At 38.1% G+C, this 22532-nt stretch overlaps 1 protein-coding gene across 1 annotated transcript in view; it reads right to left on the reverse strand.

The window, feature by feature from the left end:
- The window catches only part of LOC122792712 (vomeronasal type-2 receptor 1-like), a 577508-nt gene extending 563154 nt beyond the window's left edge, over positions 1 to 14354 (reverse strand). Inside the window, exons 1-2 of the mRNA XM_044060297.1 lie at positions 14319 to 14354; positions 13306 to 13659 (exon numbers count right to left, since the gene is read on the reverse strand). Coding sequence (XP_043916232.1) covers positions 13306 to 13659; positions 14319 to 14354 — 390 coding nt within the window. The remainder of the gene's footprint in view (positions 1 to 13305; positions 13660 to 14318) is intronic.
- Between the last annotated feature and the right edge of the window lie 8178 nt (positions 14355 to 22532).

Below are 22532 nucleotides of genomic sequence, written 5' to 3' on the forward strand. Positions count from 1 at the left end.
ACACACTCTTGCCCCCTTGCTTGCAGTCATGCACTCTTGCCCCCTTGCTTGCAGTCACACACTCTTGCCCCCTTGCTTGCAGTCACACACACACACACACACACACTATTGCCCCCTTGCTTGCAGTCACACACACATGCACACTATTGCCCCCTTGCTTGCAGTCACACACACACACACACTTGCCCCCTTGCGGACACACACACACACACACACACACACACACACACACACACACACACACACACACACACACACACATTTGCCCCCTTGCGGACACACACACACACACTTCGACCTTGCTTGCAGTCAGAATCTGGACATTGCAACAGCACTGAAACAGACATTCAAAGATAACACATGTAGCCAGTGGCAGTCTAAGTTTCACTTTCAGTTAGTGATATTTTAAAATTCTCAGACCCTTTGCACATGAGAAATGCACATGTTGTTGAATACACCTTCCTGATCGTATATAATTATATTCCTTGTACAATGCAGTCCAGTTTTAGTGGGTGTTTTATATTTACTGTTTCAAACATTTTTCCTGAAAACAGTGCAACAAAATGCATGCACCAATAATGACAATACTGCCCAATTCTGGATATTTCCATCACAAGTGTAGTCAGACTTCTACAGTCCACCAGTATCAGTACATACGCACAATTTCTGAAGCAGTAAACGTCCTGTAAATAATTCCACGTTAAAGCGATCTGTAACTAATGAAGCGGTTGCTGCTAGCCAAAAATTAGATGTCATGTCATCAACAAATAATGTCATAGTTGCCCTTTTTGAATAATTTACTTATCTTACACAAGAACAATAAGCTGGTAATACTGCAGTAGGGAATGGATGACAATCTTCTTCACCAAAAAGGAGTGCATCATCCACCCCATTTGCAATGCAGTACAGTTTCACAAATGCATCTATGTGAGTAGAAACCACAGCCTTCTGCATCAAAAGCAAACAACCTGTTGTGATATTAGCAAAGCAAGCAGACATAAGCAGCACTAATAATTGTTGCAGCCCTGCATCTCTCAGCTCCCTGTAAAATCTATTCAATCAGTTGTATCTATGAACTTCACAGCACAAGAAATCTTGAAAGAGGCAAAATTTCCCCCTTGCTTGCAGTCACACACACACACACACACACACACACACACACACTTGGCCCTTGCTTGCAGTCTCACACACATTTGCCCCCTTGTTTGCAGTCTCACACACTTGCCCCCTTGCTTGCAGTCTCACACACACACTTGCCCCCTTGCTTGCAGTCTCACACACACACAATTGCCCCCTTGCTTGTGGTCAAACACACAATTGCCCCCTTGCTTGCGGTGTCACACACACAATTGCCCCCTTGCTTGCGGTCACACACACACTTGCCCCCTTGCTTTTAGGTCACATACACACACGCACACGCACACACACTTGCCGCTTGCTTGCATTCACACACACACACACACACACACACACACACACACACACACACACACACACACACACACACACACACTTGCCCCTTGCTGTATCCTATGGACATTAGAAGGCCTCAAGCTGAAGGCACTACATATGTTACCTGTATTTTTTAGCAAGTTCCTCCTCCTATTTTATTTCTTCTCACTCAGAGCCCCTACCATGATAGTGCTATCCCTGGCCACAAAAAAAAATGTTTGCAAGGCATGTACTTCACTACCAGAAAACTGAGATCAGAAAAGCTTACCAGCCTTAGAGATTTTATCAGACTTTGCTTCTCAGTGGCTTGTGTGCTATACTCACTCACAAAATGTTATATCAACAGGCAGAATATCACTTTGCAGACTAAAGAAATAGTATTTTGTCTACCAAACTTTATAACAAAGTCAAAAAAATATATGCCATGCTGATTCCATTATTTCAATAGGAATTGGCAGCAACTCTCACTCAAGGCATGCTGCTTAGCAGCTTTACAATGACTAAGCTGCTGTGCTTGTACAAGCAGCAAAATTCCTCATTTCCTTTCCCATCTATCTTCTATTTCTCTCTTATTTCCCTTACGTTTTTCATTAATTTAAAAACAAAACAACACGCAGGCTCAAAGAATATGATAGCAACCGTGACATTAATCTTACAAGAACCTGCGCTCTATGTGTAAATGAGCATTGTGAAGTGTCTGAGGCTACTTCTAAACTATGGACACATACTGATGGACAAAATGTTGAACCTCTATATTGCCTACATCACTGTATATTTACCTGCTATAATAATCTTACATGGGAACCCAGAAATGCACTTAGCTTAGTTGCATGAAACAAGTATAGCTGCAGAAACCACCCCTGGACTACTACCACTCTCTTGCTGACTATTCATAAGTATGTTTACAGGCTGCAGAATTACTCAATAAATAAGTTTTATGCCTAATGGCTCCAGCGTCCACATTAAAATAATTTCATTACCCAGCTAACGGGGAAAAAAAAGGTATTATTCAGCTGTGGCAAAGTTTCAAGCAGGTAGCAGGTTTGATGGCACACACACTAAAACGGAGCAAGCACAGTAGCATAACAAATAAAATGGAGCAAGCCCAGCAGCATAACCAATAAAACGGATTACTAATATTAAAAAACAAAATAAAAAACATGACAAGACCGAAACGCGAAACTCAACAACAGAAACAAACAGCTGAAAACATTACAAAACATCTGCAGCATGCAATCACGAAGTACGAGGCATCAACAAACTAAAGAAAACCAAATACAGCTACAAATACAGCAAGGTTTTTAAAAAAAAAACACACAAGCAACCACAATCGCGAAGCACAAGGCATCAACTAAAGAAAACCAAATATAGCTACAAATACAGCATAGTTTTTAAAAAACACCAGCAAGCAACTAAAAACACTAGACAGTAATACAATTACTACAAGCAGCAATACACTTACTTCAGAAGGAAACCCAAAGGCAGCAAGCACAGAAACACAGGCCGACTCAAGAATACAAAAGACGCCAGCATTAAACATAACCAGGGAAATATAAACCCTGGATCAAAACGAAAATAAGTAGGCTAAGCTAAAAATGCAGCTGTGAAAGGGAAGCACGTGGCACCCTTACAAACAGAAAAAGATTAACTCCACTAATGTGCAATTAAAAACTTGGGAGGACACAATATAAGGGCTAGGGAGGCATAGAAACAGGGACAGATTACATTTAGGATACACTATTAAGAAGTAATAAGTAATAAGACTTACCTTACTTATGAAGTAGCAAAACGCTGGTGAAGAAGAAGTGCTTCACATGAATAGAGTCGACCAGATTTGCTAACGCAGAAAAGGAGTTGCACACAGCACCTAGTCTATTTATTAGGTTAACAGTGGGCTGGGAAAGGCAGTGTTGACATCACAATGTGGGAGGATCACAGGGATTATGTACAGCATGCAAATAAGGCAGTGTTTACATCACTTTGGGGGAGGAAACCTCCCAGGATCTTCAGCAAGAGCTATGGCAGATGTGACATCATTATTTAAGAGACGACTAGACAGTTTTCATCTTGGTTTTAAAACTGAAAGTCAAACAGTACGGAAAAGTATGAAGCCTAAGCAGTAAAAGAGAATAGTGGATTTTTTTTTAAAGCTGCGGTTATGTTTTTTTGAGGCTGTATCACATAACAGGATTTTAGAGAGACATCAGGTAGAGATATTTGATTTGATATCCCGTTGTTTTCCTTTAAAATGTTTCTAAGGATATAGTAATTGGAGATAGAACTCTCTACATTTCTTTATTACTCAGAAGCTTTGAGGTCAGCACCTACTGGCTTTTTGAGATCTTGATAGGGACCTCAGTGCATCTGACTCAATTGACACTAAGATACTTGGAATCGAGGGAGTCTCAGTGCCATGCCTGCAAGGCCAGGTCTTTGGCAAAGTCTTCGGTTCCAACTCTGTTTATGCTGTTTTCGGTGTCAGAGTCCTCAGCATTTGATAACTCTACTGTGATCTAATTATCTGTGCTGTCCAGGTCATTAGCATCACACCTCCCATACTCAGTGCTTTTGACATCCACTATAGTGTGGACTGATATGGCACTGGTTCAGAGATCTCCTGTACTGACTAGACTCAAGGATGGCTTTCATTTTATCAACAGGATGATTGCTTCCTCATCAAAGAAGACTGCAGGTGATTCTTTGACACTAGCTCCCTCCATCTGCACACTTCAGTCTGCCCTTTTGTCATCCTTCCCAGGGGCAGAGTAAGCCTGAAAGCTTTATTCAGCCCCCTGGTAATGCTTGGGCAGTGTCTTCTGGGGATTTATATGTCTCCCCTAACAAATCCTCCAAAAATAAACATGTAAAAGGAGGCACATCGATGCCCCAAGGAGTCGCTCACTTTCAAAACCATTTTGGATGCAAGGTAGGGTGCTGTAAGTCCCCTCCAGAAGGCATCAAATTTGGCAACATACTGGAATTGATGTTGCAGAGGGGATCTTCACCATCCAAACCCTCCCCTTCTGTCAGAGAAAGCTGGCAACTCCAGTGTCTAGAAAACAGATTTTAATCTCTTCCTGAGACTATTTTACAATGCAGCTGATGGAGTAGTGAGAGCAGCAGGAGTAGTCGTAACCATGAGACATCATGCCTGGCTTCGACTCTATAATTTCACAGACAACTTTAAGGCATCCTTCATCAATACCCCCTTTGATGAATCCTCCCTGTTTGGACCTAAAGAAAAAGAGAAGTTTCTGAAGAGTGAGCAGGAAGGTAAGATGCAGTCTGTTCTTGGATTTTGGTTTGAGACACCTCATTGATCCTACAACAGGAATCAGAAGGGTCCCAAATAACCCTGGTTCACGAAGTCCAAGCATCCACCCTTTGACTACTTTTTTGACAAATGCGGCCATGGCAGAGGTGGTTCCTTCAACAGACAATACCCTAGGAGAAGGGGTGATCTTCAAAATCAAGTATTCAGAGGTCCCTTCTCCAAAAAGCAACCTAAATGTCCCTGAAGGGCTGCGTGACTGCTCCTCTCCCCAGTTGTCAGTCAGGGGCCAGTTATCACTTCACTCAGATGGTTGGATGGCCATTGTACAAGGTAAATGGGTGAGGAGAATAACATCCAATGACTATACTACTCCCTTTTTCTCAATTCTAAAACAAGAGTCTCTGCCTCTCCCAGACAACTTTAGTTTATGTTTGTCTCTCAGACATTCTACACCACCAATTCAGAGTGGCAAAAAGAGACACTGCTTCTATCCTAGAAAAAAGAAACATCCAAGAGGTTCCAGACAAGAAAATGTCCTTTGTTTATTCCAGAGTATTCTTAATTCCAAAGAAAACCAAGGCTCTCAGGCCAATTGTGGATCTCAGCAGAGTAAATCAATATGTAACAAAGACCCAGTTTGTTATATATTTCTGGAGCTCTGTCAAGCACATCTAGTTATTTCCCTGCAGGCAGGGTAAAATGGCTTGCATTATGACCATTCTGAAGTGGGTCACCATCATCATCATCCCCTTTTTGTTCCCATTTTCTACATGGAGTTGGGGTGTCATGTCAGTTGAGAGATGTTTCTCGATTTGGGCTTCAAGCCAAGGATTGGACCTTTTCTCTGTTGCAATACTTTCAATTCTTTTCTTTAATGTTTGATGCCAATTCCAGCTGTTCTGCAGTTAATGTTCAATTAGCAGCTATATCAAACTCTCTTACAAGATTTCCATCTTCCTCCCTTGCAACACAAAAACTGTACAAAGCCTTCCTCAAGGGAATATTCCTCTTATATCCTTCTATCAAAGATCCAGCAAGCCCTTGGGACCTTAATTTTTGTTCTTTAAAAGTTAATACATCCTCTTCCTGAAAAAAGCTTCCTCAGCTGAAACTGAATTCCTCTCCTAGAAGACATGACTACTGGTGGCTATCATCTCAGCAAGAAGAATATGAGAATTAGAAGTGCTCTCTTCAGTACCTCTGTATTAGATTTTTCACAAAGACAGGATTACATTAAGAACCATTCCTACCTTCTTTCCAAAAATTACCTTAAGGAGCAACCTCAGCCAACCCATTCACCTTCCAGTTTTGTTTCCAAATCATTCCAGCAGAGGCATTTATCTTCTTCATTCCTTTGTTTTCCTTTGGCAATTATGCTTATGCCTTTACCATAAAAAATCTATTGGAAAGAATTCAAAACCTTTTATTTCCTTAAATCGCTCCAGATTGCGCTACAAAAGTGTCCAAGATAACACTGTCTAGATGGCTTTCAGAGTGCATAACATTCACTTACAATCCAGGAAAGGAGTCTTTACCAATGAAGCCTAAGACTGTCAGTATCCACCACTTTTTAAAAACTTCTTCTGTAAATGAATTTGTGCCACAGAAGCTACATCTAGATTGCATAACTTTTACAAACATTATAAGTTAGATATCTCCAGATCTATAACATTCTTTGGAGCTACCATTTTTAAGGGTATCCTGTCATGATTCCACCCAGGAAATTAGGTAGCTTGTAATTTTGTCCCATCAGTTGAACTGGACAAACAGGATGAAATAGGATTCAAAATGTATGCTGACCTTAACACTGGATGTTCAATATAAGATCACTGTTGCAGTAGCCTAAGTTGTATAGATTGTATCCTGCCAAGGATGTGAGGACCAGACAGCTTTCAAAATTTCATAGCACCTTCCATGTGCCCTAACATCTATGGGGCTTGAGGAGAGTTGCACAAAAGCAGTGATTAGGCTAACAAAAGCTTCAGAGTTTTCTTGCCATTGAAATGGGCTTCTTCTGTGGCTAGCAGTCGTTCAAGGCTGAGAAAGTAAATACCCTTATGGGGAAAGCCTTACAATACTTCATTTACTGAGGAAGAGCTGTGGCTTTTCTGTAATACTTTTTATACTTTATGCTAGAAGTGTTATTCTAATAGACTGTCATGTTATGTAAAGGGACTTTTATGTGGAGGATGCATGTGTGGAAAAAACTGTGGAAAATCTTTTTTACTGTTCTTTTGTTAGATGTAAATGTAGAATGCATATGTGAGGGACAGTATATTGTGCTTTTGGGAACTGTCATTAAATTTTTACCTCAAATCCTTGAAATATCTGTCAGAAGGTTGACTGACTCACCCAGCTTCTTCTACTTATCTTTCAGTCGCTCTTCTTAGCTTAACCACTGTGCAGTTATCAGTCTTCTTGGTTATTCCTTCTCCTATCTGCAAGAAAAAAAAAATCTCAGGAGTCTTCAGGTTTCAGGCCATCTCCCTCACTACCTCAGACTCCAGTGAGTGACTCTACTCTGGACAAATTTGTTTCTTCGGACCTCTCATCATTGTCTGTCAATCCTTCTGGTGTAACTTTTTTGAAGCCACTAGGGGCTGAGAGTTAGACAAGTCATCTGTGGCTGTACAATTGTCCTCCGAGGACAAGGGAGAAAAACTCTTGTCAGTCTCAAGGGAACACGGTGGATAAAGTCTTAATGCACAGCCAGGCTAAGGTGCTTATTCCCAGGCTATTGCTCTTGGCACAAGTCATTCTTTTTTCCAGTTTGCAGGGGTTCTCCCAGAAAGGGAAAGTAAAAAATATCACTTCTCTTTAACTATGGATAGGGAAGATTTGCTGTGCCTTGCCAGGGGATTACTTTCTGCCTTTAATGTTTTAAATCCTCTTTATTCACTGATTTCAAATAGAAAAATAAAAATATTTCCCTCACATTCTGGCACTTATTCCCAGTCAGAAGAGCGGGGACTGGAAGGAGGGTGTTTTTCTTTAGGGTAGTCTCCTCAAGCTGAATGTTTTGATTCTCAGGAAAGTGTTTATTTAGATTTCCCTACAGAACAGTTATCTTTTTCTGACACTACAGCTAAAATGAGAAAGATTTGTTTGTGTGGGAATAAATTAAAATCCCTATTTCCCAGTAAAAGTTTTAGGATTTGTTGCAACTGGATTTTCTACAGCATGCAACTATTCCTTCTGTTGTATCAGCTTTATAGGATGGTTTCTTAGCAGCTTGCAGTATGACAGTCACCTTCCTGTTCCCAAAAAGACTGATATGTTATAAAAAGTAACTCAGACTCACAAATATCTATTTTCTATTCTCAGATGACAGCCTGTAGTTATTTTCTTACCAATGCCATCTGCTGTTAAACATATTGAATGCTAACACCATTCCCTCTGACAAGGATCAGAAAGCTTTTCATATATTTGAGAAGAAAGTTTATTTTAATGCTACTTTAATTTTCAGAATACTGAACAGCCAGCATCATGTTATTTTTTTACTGGCATCTTTTGAGAACATGAGAAAATTAACTGTTAATTTTCAGGGGCTATAACCAAATTAAAATCCTTAATTGTGTCTGCTTTTCAAGTAACCAAACTGTGCTCTTATGTCTTTGATGATACAATATCCAGTTGGCTGTTATTTGTTCTGTTTTGAGAAGATTTGCCTGGTTACATTCTCAAAATTTACCAGAAGATGTTAAAAAAAGTTTAAATTCTCCCTTTAACAAAGATTCATCCTGTTGCTGCTGAAGTCCCTAAGTTCAGAAAAACTTTGCTTCTAATCCACAACAGTTTTATGAAGCAAAATAAGCTATCTCAGCAAAGTTCAAATAAACAGAACTTTAAAAAGCAATGGAAAGAGGCTTTAACAAGAAGGGGAGCCTCCCAGAGCCAAGGATAGTACAAAATAACAATGGCCATTTATATTTTCAGCCCCCCTCCCTGGCAACCATTTACAGAGATCCCTCAGTCTAGGCCCTCATCTTTCCAAGTGGCATCACATCATCTCGGGGAGGTGGGTTCTGAGAATCTTTGAGGTGTATTGTGGCAATGGGAGTCCCTTCCTCCTATCAAGAGGATCCCTCCTCATCTTGTAAACCAAAAATCACCTGTTTCTTCCAGTTTTGGAGTACTTTCTCTCAGGAAGGTCATATAACTAGTGCTGTCAGATCAGTTAGGCACAGGGTTTTAATTCAAGGGTTTTTCTGGTGCCAAAGACCTGTCTTCTTAATCTCTGTGTCAGATTTCCAAGGTTCAAAATGTTATATTTCCAAAACCTGTTACGAGACATACCCTCCCCCCTTCAGTTTCATGGTAACATTAGACCTAAAAGAAGCTCATCTTCACATACCTATATAGAAAGATTCAGATGTTTTTTATAAGGTTTTCCACACCAAGGGTATTTACAAAGTGTCTGGTTTTACTAATTACTTACTTCAGACTTCAAGGCATTATTAACATTCTGTATTTAGATGACTGTCTTACATTTGCAGATTATTTTTCCAATTGTCAAGCTTCCCTGACATGTCAAGAAACTTGCTCAGTCTGGGGATTCAAATAAACCTATTAAATTTTCTCTGTTACCACTTCCAAATAGATAATTTTTTTCATGTGATGTCTATTAATCATCATCTTCTTTCGGCTGTTCCCGTTAGAGGTTGCCACAACGGATCATCTGTTTCCATTTCTTCCTGTCCTCTGCATCTTGCTCTGTAACACCAACCACCTGCATGTCCTCTCTCACCACATCCATAAACCTTATCTTAGGCCTTCCTCTTTTCCTGTTACCTGGTAGCTTCATCCTTAGCATCTTTTTCCCAATATACTCAGCATCCCTCCTCAGCACATGTCCAAACCAATGTAATTTTGCCTCTCTGGCTAATACTCCCATGAAAAAGCCTTTCTTCCCCTGGACAAAGTAATCTTCCTGAACTTTTTCAACCAGTTTCTGATATCTGCCAATGAATTTCTCAGGATTCTGGGGTTCATGGCTTCTATGATTATCATGATTTCCTTGGCTAGTTTTCACATGAAAAAAGTTCAGTGGTACCTTGGGTCAGTTGGCCTCAGCATACACACCTCTTGCCTTTTCAGATTCCAATGATGGGGTTTGTAAAATGGGAGGCATTGTGGTTGGTGAACCAATTTTCAGTCCAGGTCTTCCCTTCACCTTTCACCTCCTTTTCAGTCTGTCACAATATATGCCTCGGACTTTGCTTGGAGGGGATGTATCAAAAGGGGTGAAAGTACAAGGTCTGTGAAATAAGTACACAAAAGCCATGCATTTCAAAGAGACGTTAGAAGTAATCAGTGCTCTAAAAGCCTTAATCTGTTCTCAAAAGCCTCTGCAGACTATCACAGACAACACCAAAGTGATGTGGTATATACAACAAACAATGGAGTACCAGATCTTACACCTGGAGAGCCATTTAACAAACTGATATCTATTGGTTAAGTAATTGTTAAAGCATAGTAATGTGGATTGTCATAGCTCTAAGGAAGACAGTTGACAGATGAGTTTTTGGTGAGAGAGACTAGATCAAAAACTTTAGAAAGATCAAGGAATACATAGGAAATGAGTCTGCCTTTGTCTTTGTCTCTGTGGAGGTTAATAAGGCTGTGGTAGTGCTACGAACAGGTCTAAAACCAAGCTGTGTAGAGGTCAGGAGCTTTTCCTAAAGGATGTGTTCAAGATGTTTGCAAATCCACTTCTCCAGACATTTTGACAAAGGGCAAGAGGTCTGAAATTGGTTATATCAGATAAGGTTCCCCCTTTAGGAAGGGGGGTGATGATGAATTTTTCTTTCATCGTTACATGTATCACTTTAGTAGGTCCTTTTAACAAGATATGAAACAGACAAACTTGTTTGAAGAAAACAATTAGAATGTGTTACCAAAGTTGAAATTTAAATATTTAAAGGTTTAACGTTTTCTTCAGGTGAGTGAGAGTTATAACAATGACAATGTACACAAGAATGGGATATAAAAAGGATCCACATACATGTTAGTGAACAATAGCCTGAGCCTGCATTGGTCCCTACAGGGAAGGAAGCAACTGCTTTCAGACTTTTAAGCCGCAGGAGGCACATCTAAAGCAGGATATGAGGTAAATGTTATGATTTATTGTTACAGTAACCGTCCACAAAGAAGTACTGAAAAATTGGGATTTTGAAGTAATTACAGAATAGGTAGTTTTGCCTAAGCAGTATTGTGTATGGAGCCATAAGTAATGCTTGTATCTATTAGTCAGGATCCGTTTCAGAGTAGTGTAACTATTAGTGAAGATTTTGGGTAGAAGGAGAACTGAAATTGGTTAAAGCCATACCTTTCAACTGTACAGATTTTCGCAGAATGTCCAGATTTTTGCTTCATATCTCTTAAAATTGTGTTTTCCTGGTAAATCTTTGACAAGTCAATGAGAACTGGTCAGAAAATAATGACAGACATTTGAGTTTCAGAATTCATGTCCTTCAGAAAATTCATGCTAATGCAAAGTGTGTTATTGTATCAAGTTCTAAGTATGTAAGAGCAATATTTAAAAAGTGTCCCTATTTTTGGGCATTTGTTCCCCCCATTATTTATGGCTTTGTCCAGATTTCTTGCTCTAAGAGGTCGAGAACTATGGTTGAAGCTGGCAGTAAGAGTGATGTAACAATTATATGAGACCTAGTTTAGTTAAGATTCAAATCACCAAATATAAACAAGATTTTTTTTTTAATTCAGGCTTGCAGTGAGGTCTGAGAGAGTAAACCTTTTGAGGGGATAATGGTGAAAGGATATAGGCTGAGACTAGATGTAACATAGTCAGATCATCTAATAGGAATTTACAAATATACAAATGTGTGTTATGATTGTTGGAGGCTTGACAGGTGTCCATTAGAACCACTTTGATGGTGTGCTTAATACACAGTAAAGTAAAGTAACACCTATCTTTCTAGTGCTTAGTTTGTCCCTTTGGAAACAGTGCATTTAAAGTCAAGCCAAGGAAGCCAGACTTAAAAAGAAAAAAGAGGTCTTTAGCAATGATTCTAGTAGGTCATTTTTGTCTCTAATGCTAACCATTCTGAGGTGAGATATTTGAAGTACTTTGAGCTATCTGGGAGTGTCAATGTGTGTGTGTGTGTGTGTGTGTGTGTGTGTGTGTGTGTGTGTGTGTGTGTGTGTGTTGTTGTGAAACACCTGATGGTTTAATATTGTCAGAGACTGTTAAGTATTCTTTTGACTAGTGAAGATAGCTTAGATAAGCTTATATTACTGGAGACAGAAAGAAAAGGTAGGCAGGCTTTTGGTATCTGGCCAGTAGAAGTACAAGATGAAAGACTGTTTTTCTCTCCTCCCCACAGTTGCATATACCAGCGTGTTAATACAGTGGGGAGTGATGAAAGAATAACATATTGTTGATATGTAGATGCAGTCTTTATATAATATGATAGCACAAAGGAGGTCAGTTAATAAGGCAGACTAAGTATTAGAAATGAGATTAGGAGGATAGCAGGTGTGAGAGATTCATTTTGGCTGTTTGAGTATTGTCATGGGAAGGCTAGGTAAACAAGAATGGATGAACCAGTGGTAGATGGGATAGGGACTGAACCTTCTAAAGATGGCAGATCTTGTGTGACAACCAATTTGAGAAGACCTTTTAGAACACAATTCCTGTACAGTAAAACTCTATTCCTGAAGCACTAGGCCAGGAAGTCCAAATGCATGCAGTTATACCTGTCTTTGATGTATCCCACAGAAAAGCAGGCCCAGAGTATATTGCTTATTACCACAGAAGAGATGCAGGATGTCTGGCATTACTGCAGAAGCGATCTGGGATGTGTAGCAATGGAGCCGGCAAAGGAGAGACTCATCCAAGGTAAGGGTACAAGAAACAAAGAAAAAGGATAGGCTCATACAGACTGAAGGGGGGTAAATAGGGACAATATGCTAATTTTTGTAATTGGACAAGGATCACAGAAAGCATGGGAATAAGCAAAGGGCAAGAAGAAGTGTTGTAAAGTTCAGCAGCAGTAGGTTGGGAGAAAATAGCTGCAAAGCTAGCACAGGTACCATTTAGCAAGTATGTGGGAAGTACAAGAAAAATGATTAGAAACAGTGTCAGATAGCAGTGTGAGGAATAATGAAAGATAGTACCCTGATGCCCCACCATGATTCTACAGGCTCATTATCCAAAGGAATTATGCTTTAATTATTTTATGGATTGCTTTGAGGGAACCTCACTAGAGAAATGATCTGTCATCATACATTTTCTGAGATTTGGAGATGAGTATTCAGCAAATCCAGTCAAAGGGGGCAGAGGTAGGAGTGGCAACAACTTCAGAGAGCACCAAAGCTTTAATGGACATGCAGTTACTGCAGGATGATGATAAACACTCCTACCTAATACTACAATGTATACCAAATATGATTATATGACTTTGTCTTAGTTTTATATTAAAAAGCAAATAATTTATTTTACAAATTATTTTATTCAATGGCTACATAAGAGATCAGGTCAAATTAGTGCTAACAATAACTGCATTTCTAAAAAAAAAAACTAGTATGCAGGTATTTTAATACAGTGTTTCACTTACCTGAGGGTAGCTAAAGAAGCCTAAAACCCTGGCAATAGGTAGATAGACGACAGGCCCAGCACTTCCAATAATGCCTGCCATTGTTGATTTAGACTTGCAGTGGTAATTAACAATCAGATCAGGTCTTCCTGTCACTACTGATAGTGTGTGCTGCAAAGCCTTGATGATCGTGTCACAGCAGTCAAAGATGCTGAATCCCAGCGATATATTAGGCAACAGGCTGTTATCTTTGTTAATTTCATCAATTGCAAACACCATAGCCTGGACCCAGCGATAAGCCCTAAGATTGAACCTAACAACAAAAATGTTAGCAAGAGCATCAGTAAAATAATTTGTGATACTGTTTGTATTCTTCTTAATTTATTTAACATAATAGTAATGTGCAAGCAATATCCTAGTCTAAATCAATAAGAATGGTATAAAAAAAGAGAAAGCATAAATCGGTGTAAGCCTAATCCTTTTAAAGTAAAGGTAAGAACCAGACATCGTGTTTGAGTTTTGAATTCCATTTAACACATTCCCTCCAATGGAGATCTGGAAGTTTGCCCTGTAACTTCCAGTGGGTGGAGCTTAAGTTTTTTGATAGAATTTAATTGTCTTCACATATAAAACAAATGTTCATATCTCTGGAAAAACAGAGGTTACCAAAAAAGGTAAATTTCAAACTCCTCAGCACAAACTATTTTTATAATGGTAGTATTCTTTACATTCTAGGCCTTAAAAAGGATTTTATAAGTCAGAGTAAACACAGTAACTATTAAATCTGTAATACTTTGCATACCGCTTACACTATCTCAGCAATCACAGAAGTTACACACGTTTGGTCAACAGCATTTTGTTCTTCCAGCTGAGAGCTTTTATATGAGGTGAAGCAGTTCTGTCTGTGCTACTTGGTTGTTGAGATATTTAGAAAAACATGAAATTTATGACAATATAAATAAATATTATATGAACAATTAATATCTCTTTGCCTGCACTAGACACAGTTTAAATATCTGTACTGTTGTGCTTGCCTTTATGTAAGCTTTAAGACAAATTTTCCAATACATTGTATGTAGCATGGTTTTGGAATTATTAATGTAAATATGAACAAGCAATTTTGACACCCAGAGGTGTCAGTAGGACATAACCACAGAAGCACCTAGAGGCATCCCTCAGCTGTAACAAATTTTCAAAGCTGGTGACTTCCACTGTTCAGAAAGTACAAGGCAGCAAAAAATCTTTTTTTTTTTTTTTTGACTTCTGCAAAACTAGTCTGTTTGTGAGCATGGTAGCCATTGTTATTAACTTTTGTTGAATATGAGAATGGCGTTCATATTGTGTTGGATAATTCATCACTTCCACTATAATGTGTAACAACTGAGTCCCCCCCCCCGCCCCACTAACCATATACCTCAGTACAGGTCCTCCAGTACTGAGCCACACTTGTTGGGCAAACATCACTGTGTCAGTATATTGCTGAAAAACTGTAGCCAATTAGGGAAAAGGCTGTTTAGTGAAATATGTATGAATTGTACAAACCTGTTTCTAATAAAATAAGATTAGTGCAAAATATCATTTCTTCCATCAGTAAAGGAATTTAAAAATGTATTTCCCTGTTCTTGTTTCTAGGCATTCCGTAAATGGTTTTAAGGATGATTTTATGAACCTTTTCCAAATACCTCAAAGATTACAGGACAAAAATGTTATTTTTCGCATTTTATCATAAGAACCAGCAAACTAACAACCACCAGACTCATAAAATATGTGAAAGTCTAATTAAGTATTGGAAATCAGACATTTTACAGAACACGAATATTTAGAGGACAGAAGTCAAATATTACGTCAGTAGTATAGTTAATAAATGATTCATTTTGTTTTTTTTTATAGTTTTAGTTTTTATAGATATTATATCAGAATCAATCATATCCATTAAAGCAATATAAGTAATTAAGCCAGAATACAAAAACTGAAAATAACCAGTTAATATAATCATTGAAACATACAGAAAATAACATTATATTTTGTGAATTCATTTCAGCAAGGAGAACTGTCTTACTGTAGATCTCTTCTATTTGTTTTCTCAGTACTGAAAGATTTATTCAATCCATACTAAATGTTAGAGATATGGCAAAAAAGGCTTATGCAAAGAAATATATCTGATGTGCTACCCCATTTATTTTAGTGTCACTGTACTTTAGATGATTTCTAGGGAAGATCCCCTGTCTTTAAAATTTTCACAAAACCCATGTAATGAATTTAAAACCCATCAACATGATAAAGGTGACAAGTGCTGGATGAAAAAAAAAAGTAAAACGGTGGTTGAAAAAAATAACAGTGGGAGAATAATCATGTTCATTTTATGTCGTGCTTCTTATAATGGAAAGTATTGCTATGATAATTATTGCTGTATTACAGTTATTACTGTATAATTATTTCAAGTCTTAGATAAGATAATTTGTTTGTCTTTCAGCTTTTCCCGGTTAGGGGTCGCCACAGCAGAACTCCGGTCCGCTAATGATTGGCAGTAGAGTTTTACGTGCTGGCTTGCTGGGCCTAACGCACAACCTTCAACGAAGGAACGCCCGTTCACGCATGTCACCACACAGAAGACGCGCTAACTGAGAATCGAACTGGGCAACGTCTAACTGTGAGGCGACAATGCTACATAAGCACCATAATACTCCTAATAAATTTCAAAAACTTAAATTTGTTAATAGTAGAATGCTATATGCTGAACTTGCTAATGGGTCAAGAAAGGATTTGGCTCAGTTAAACTGAAACCTTATAGCATTTTCTGCTATTCTAGAAATATTATTAATTGCACTAGAATCAAATGCATCACTACACGTTAAAAATATCAGATCATCAGAGTGACTTTTGAGGGGCATATTCCATAAAGCAACAACTATACCTCTAAGTTTTAACTTACAGTTTAACATGACAGAGTTGATGGTTAACAGAAACAGTTGCAGAAAACAGATGATCATGTAGCCCCTTGTTGATAAGCAACAGAATAGTAAAAAGTATAATTGTGGCATGAGTATATGCATGTAAGTATATAAAACCAAAATATATTGTTTGTTATAGTTTTAACATGAACATACTTTGTATAACTAAGAAATGATTATTGCCTACCAAGCTTTTGTGTGAACATGCAGTCTCATGCAGCCTGGAGCCATGGAGGAGAGGGGTAAAGCACTCCTCTCCTGCAGGGATGGGGGTATCTTTGACTTGCTGCATTGGTGACACATGCAGCAATGCAAGTGCATTACCCCCAACAAGAAACCCATATGCTGAGGCAGCATGCAAATCTGCCTACAAGGATGCATGTAGGAGCACAATAAAAAAACTCACACGTGTAACAAATAATGACATTGCTATCAGAATCTAACTCTTACCTTCCAACAAAATGAACAGGCCAGTGGACTCTACCCCTCTGACAGAGTGAATGGCTAGGCTGGGTGACCTGGGCAGAAGCTTGATGGTAATTTTGGGGTGAGTGACCAAAAAAGGAAGAAAAGAAAGCTTTATTATAGCGTGTAAATGGTTAAATTTAGAGTGCTTCTAATTAATATATAATAATGTAACTTGTTACAGCTTTGGAACATTAGTTATGTATTTGTAAGGATAAAACAATGGCAGAGTGATTAGCATTGTTGCCTCACAGTGCTTTGTTTCCAAATTCATTTCTCATCTGGGTGTCTTCTGATGAGAGTCTGCATGTCCTTCTTGGGCCTGTGTGAATTTTTATCAGGTTCTCCACTTTTTCCCATATCATAAAGACATGCTGTAGGTGAAATAGCATTCTTCCAAGTTGCCCATCAGTGTTGTGTGTGAGAGTGTGGTGTGTACTTGGTGAACTGGCACCCCATTCAGAATTAGTTTTGACCTTTGAGTGTTGGAACAGGCTTTTATTTTCCTTGGACCCTGAAGTGGATTAAGAACGTAACTGGAGAATGAAGGAATGAATGAAAATCCATACTGATGTGAACATCATTTTATTCAAATTCAGGTTTATTACAGAGCTTGTAACAAGTACAATTACAAAAAAATTAAAAAGGTAAACAAGTAGAGATCTCAAAAAGAACACACATGGAATAAACAAATGCTGAATAAAACCCTGGAAAAAAAACCCAAACCATTAAAATCACATTCTATGTTAAAACATGCCATGCCTTTAAACCAGTAAAACAGATAATTACAATATGAGTAATGCAAGTGTGTAAAAACTCTAAAGATCATTAATATTGAAAGCTAGGTCAAAGTAATAACATTTAAGGGATATTTTGAAGCCACATAGTATGGGAAGTTCCCTCACCCATTGAGGTAAGTAGGTTCCAGAGATTAGGAGCCTGAAGAGAAAAAGCCCAAATACTGGAGTCCTCCAGACACACCCTTTGAAAGTCCAAAAAACCTAAAGAACATGAATTTCAGGGCTAACCAGACAGCTGGGGAACAATAATTCCTTAAGTTATAGGGACCGAGATTGGGTCTATATTATTTTATTGACATAGCAATTCAGTGAACTGCTATCCAACTAACATAAAACAGTGAACGTTCACTTAAGCAAAAGTTCACATCCATGAATGTGTTACATATGGAAAGGAGTTACTTGACCAACATGTGGAAATGACATGTAGTGCAGTCTCAGAGTTGGTATATATAAGTAGGGTGGGTGTGGGGGTGCAGCCCCCTACCTGTATGGGTTTGATATACTGTGGTGTGTGTTGCAGTGGGAATGTTGGCCAAGTAACTCCTTTCCCTATGTAACATATTTGCGAATGTGAATGTTTGCTTAAGTGAATGTTTGCTGTTTTATGTTCACTGAATAGCAGTTTGCTGAATTGCTATTTTGACGAAGTAATATAGACCCACCAAGATCCCATATGCTTAAAAAGATGCATACTGTGCTGCTGTGTAGTTCTCATCCATGGTGCCCTCAGAGCCACATGCTCCAGGGATCTAAACCTTTTCATCACAATAAACAAAACATGCTGGAGGATAGGTTCCTGACCCAGAGACTCCCCAGACTCTGGAATAGACTGCCCATACATGTCAAGCAGAGAGCTTCTTTGGCCCTCTTCAAAAGGAAAATTGACGATTGGATGGAAGAAAGGAAATTCACCCCGGGGATCATGTCAGTCACCCTGCTAGACAGGGGTCCACGGAAGTAAATAGTGTGGGAAGAAATAGCAAGGGAATTGTTATGTGTAGGCTTGTATAGGCCCTAGGGCCGATAGCCTAGTACCAACCTATGAACCTATGAACCTATAAAATAGTGTCTTGACAGCTTATTTTTTTTTTTATATATTTATTGTACTAAACTAACGCTTTTAATTATAGAAAGAACAAGAAAAAATATACATACATACATATATATGGCTAGAGGAAAAAAAGAAGTAAAAAACTGCAGAAATCAGAATCCATCTGGTATCCAAAGAAGACCGCTCTGAACTGGTGTATTTTGAGAGCTTTTGTTCCTTTTATTAAAGGACAACAATGGGATTCTATTATTAAATGGCAATTTATCTGTCTTTTTTCTCCCTATTTACTGTCCCTGCTATGAATAAACAAAAATGCGGCATTTAAAATATTTTAAATTGACTGTTTCTCTCCACTAGAACAGTACCTTACTGTACTGTAGTGGTTTCACTTTCAAAAAACATTTGTCTCGCCCTTGCTGCAGTCTCCAGTTCACTGATGTCATCAAGGCCACTGAATACAGGTAGTTTTCTGGCCATTTCCCTCCCCAAGCTGACATCACCACTATCGTCCTAAAAGAAAACCCATGCTTATGTCACAGCTCCATGGTCCTTCCCCTACCCATATAGAAAATAAAGGCTAGAACAAGGAAACAGTACATGAGTCAAGTCTTCTGCTGTGAGCTTTCAATCACAGCAGGTAACAGCTCAAATTACCCTTAGCACTTTGACAGCTAGGGAAGTTAGGTGTGAAGGGAAATGGGAGATGAGTCAAACTAATACAATTCAGGCTTCACAAAAGACTGCAGTTTAGCCATTCTAAAAAGCAGCAGGAGTAAAAAGCACTTTGAAACTCTGTTCTGTGGCATTTGCACTGTTTGTATTTAGGTAGTCACTGAACGGCATGAAATGTTACTTAAAACTAACTGACTGAAAGACAGCAATGTATGCATGTAAAATCAATGCAGTGACAGGAGCTGTAAGAAGAAAAGCCTGTGTGATTTAATTTTTTACAGACAAGCACTGCATTGTGGGATACCTAGAGGCATACTAAATCAGAATTACTTCAAGATGCCAGACTCCATGTTGTCAGACTGAGGAATTACATATAAAATTATTTAAAAACCTGTAAATAGTCCCAGAGTGGTGTTAAAATATAGGAAGCCCCAAACCATGATGAAATAAACATTTTTTTTTATCTGTGGGTGCAGTTCTCCTTTAATAGACTTTCTTCAGAAAATAAATTATAGCTTAGTTGCAGAGCTATAAATAAAGTGACCACTGAAAAGGTTATGGTGACCAATAAAAAAGTTAAATAAATTATTTAACATAGTATTTACCAAGGTTGAAAAATAGGTGGCCCTGTTTGCTGATTAGGGAATTGTAGAAATAAAAAGTGTAAGACAAATACCAAAGGAGAGATACAGGTGTCAGTGTGTTGAGCAGTGATAGAGGTAAAGTTATGTGTTTGAGATAAAGGAGGAGCTAAAGGGGTAGGTAAAGTGTGCAGATGTTTAGTAGCTCCATAAATAAAAGAAACAAAACAGTATGTTCTTCTTTGGATACCACCTGGATTCCGATATTATATATATATATATATATATATATATATATATATATATATATATATATATATCCATATCTCAAAACCAGCCCAAAACAAAGAATTAAATGATGTTTTCCTTATTTTTTCTTAATGAACTTCACCTATAATAACCATTTTTGGCCAGTGTTTTTGCACAACCCCCAAAAAATGTTTTAACTTTATTAATAAATACCATAAATCACTGATATATTCATTATACAATCCTGCATGCATGGTGCACCATATTTTAGCACATCAGCACATGGGACATAGTAACTTCCTCCAAAAAAGAATAAGCAAAAAGTATTTAGCAGAATCTAAGTGTAAGTTTGCCCATGTCACAAGTTATAATACAATAATACAATAACAATGTTAAAAATGTTTAACAGATGTTAGTTAGTATACATATATATATAAGTTAACCATCATTTACAGCTACAGTCTGTCACATGCATTACACGTGATTGATTTAACTTAACCATCAATGAATAGGCCCTTCCCACATCTGTATTTTTCTCCCAGTACTCTTCTTTTAAGTCTTATTTATTTGTTTTGTTTAAATCTGAAATTCAAAAACTTTATACCAGTACCTCAAGCATTCATTCATATATCATTTGTGCAACCCTCATGCATGGTGCACATCTCCATACTCCTAGCAGCTGGCCAGATATTATCTCCTTCACTTCATTTTTCATTTTTCTTTAATTAACAGCTGTGTATGGCTCAAAGCTAGGGATTACAATATTTTTAATTTTCTTAACTACTCACAGGATTACATTCAGGATCAAATCTCAGGATTAAAATCAGGTAAGTAATATGTAAAATCACTACTACAGAATGTACAGATACACCAAATGTCTCTTCTGTTTAAGCTTCCTGTCCCTTGCATAGGTTACTTACCTTACTTCAGAATTCAGGAGACTGACAAGATGTTGGTTTCCCTGCTTTTAGTCTTTTCTCCCCTTCATGTTTGCACTCTGGGCCTAGTCCCATGCCTCCCACTTACTGGTTAGAAATCTTTGCTTCCTTATATTTGTTAGTTTCAGCTCTAATTCTTTTAAATCTTCCATTAATTTCTTTACTTCCTGCATTATTGAGTTATCCCTATCTTTCCAATCTCTATTGATGCTCTTTTACACCATTATAATTAACAATGCTATTAGTGCCCAGATATGAGATGAGATGAGTGAGTTGCATCTTTGCTCACGTCTCCAGCAATGTTCATTATGTATGTAAAATAGCTCAGTAAATACTTCAAGGTAAAAATTCCAAAATTCCTAGATTTTGTTGCATACTTAGGGATTGCACAAATTTATTTTAATTCCTCATCCAAAGTCTGTCTATGTACTGTTTAGCTCCAGTCCTGCTTTAGTTTCTAAAATGGGTTTCCTCATATGCACTACTTGCTTTGTTCTCTTAGGGGCATCCATCTTGAATCAGATAAATATTTTACTATCTCTGAGGTGCCCTGTGATTCCCTTCTGTATACTGCATTTCCTGGTACAGCATGGTTAAGCCCCATCATATATGACCAAAAGTCTGTCTCTTGTAGGTCAAATTGTTCCTTGGCTTCCTGCCATGTTAAAACTCTTGTTCTCCTTCCTAACCTTTCCCAGCATCTAGGCTGCTGCATTTTGCCTATTACTTGCATCATTACTAAAAGGTCTTCCTATTTGGCATAATCATTGCTGCCCATTCCATACCATTGCTCTGATTGAAAAGCTGTTTAACATTCCAACACATGTAAGTGCATATATTTACTGGTGTTGTCTTGCTTCTGAATTTTCCAAACTTCTATTGTCTTGTTACCTCACAAGATTGTCTTGTTTGGATAGCATAAGTTTCCAGTTAGCTAAAGAAGTTCCATCTCAGTCTAGGAATATCTGCTTTAGTTGAGTAGCGTTTTAGTATTCTTCCAGGTGTGACATTCACAGCCCCCCTTGTTCTATTGACATTATAAGTTTCTGTCAATGAACTCTCTCCTTTTTGTTTTTCCATATAAAAATGTCTTTATTTCTATCTTTAAATGTCTTCATATCTATCTTTGTTTTCAACCATACCTCCCAAGATGGGATAAAGCAGTATGCCTGCCGTACATAAAGCTCCAGTCATGTCAGAAACATTTTTATTGCCTACATTTTACTGTCCAGATCAATAGTTAGCACTCCCCCATTGCCTGAAATTTTCAATTATTTTTTTCCTTTGTTTCTATCCACATCTCTCCCTCTGCTTCTGATATCTCATTTTTTGGTGTCCCAGTAGGAAGGGAAACTGTAGGACCAGGTCATATGTTGGTACATACAACAAAACTATTCCTTTTGTTTTGTGCTCATTTACCTTGTATACTGTTAATTTGCTATATTTCCTAAGCTTGTTAAATAATATCTTCAAATTAATTTCAAGATCAATCAGATACAATATAATGTCATCCGCAAACAGTGATATTTTCTGTACTATTT

Source organism: Protopterus annectens, chromosome 2.part0, assembly GCF_019279795.1.
Source record: "Protopterus annectens isolate FY-2018-M chromosome 2.part0, PAN1.0, whole genome shotgun sequence".
NCBI classification, from domain to species: domain Eukaryota; kingdom Metazoa; phylum Chordata; order Ceratodontiformes; family Protopteridae; genus Protopterus; species Protopterus annectens.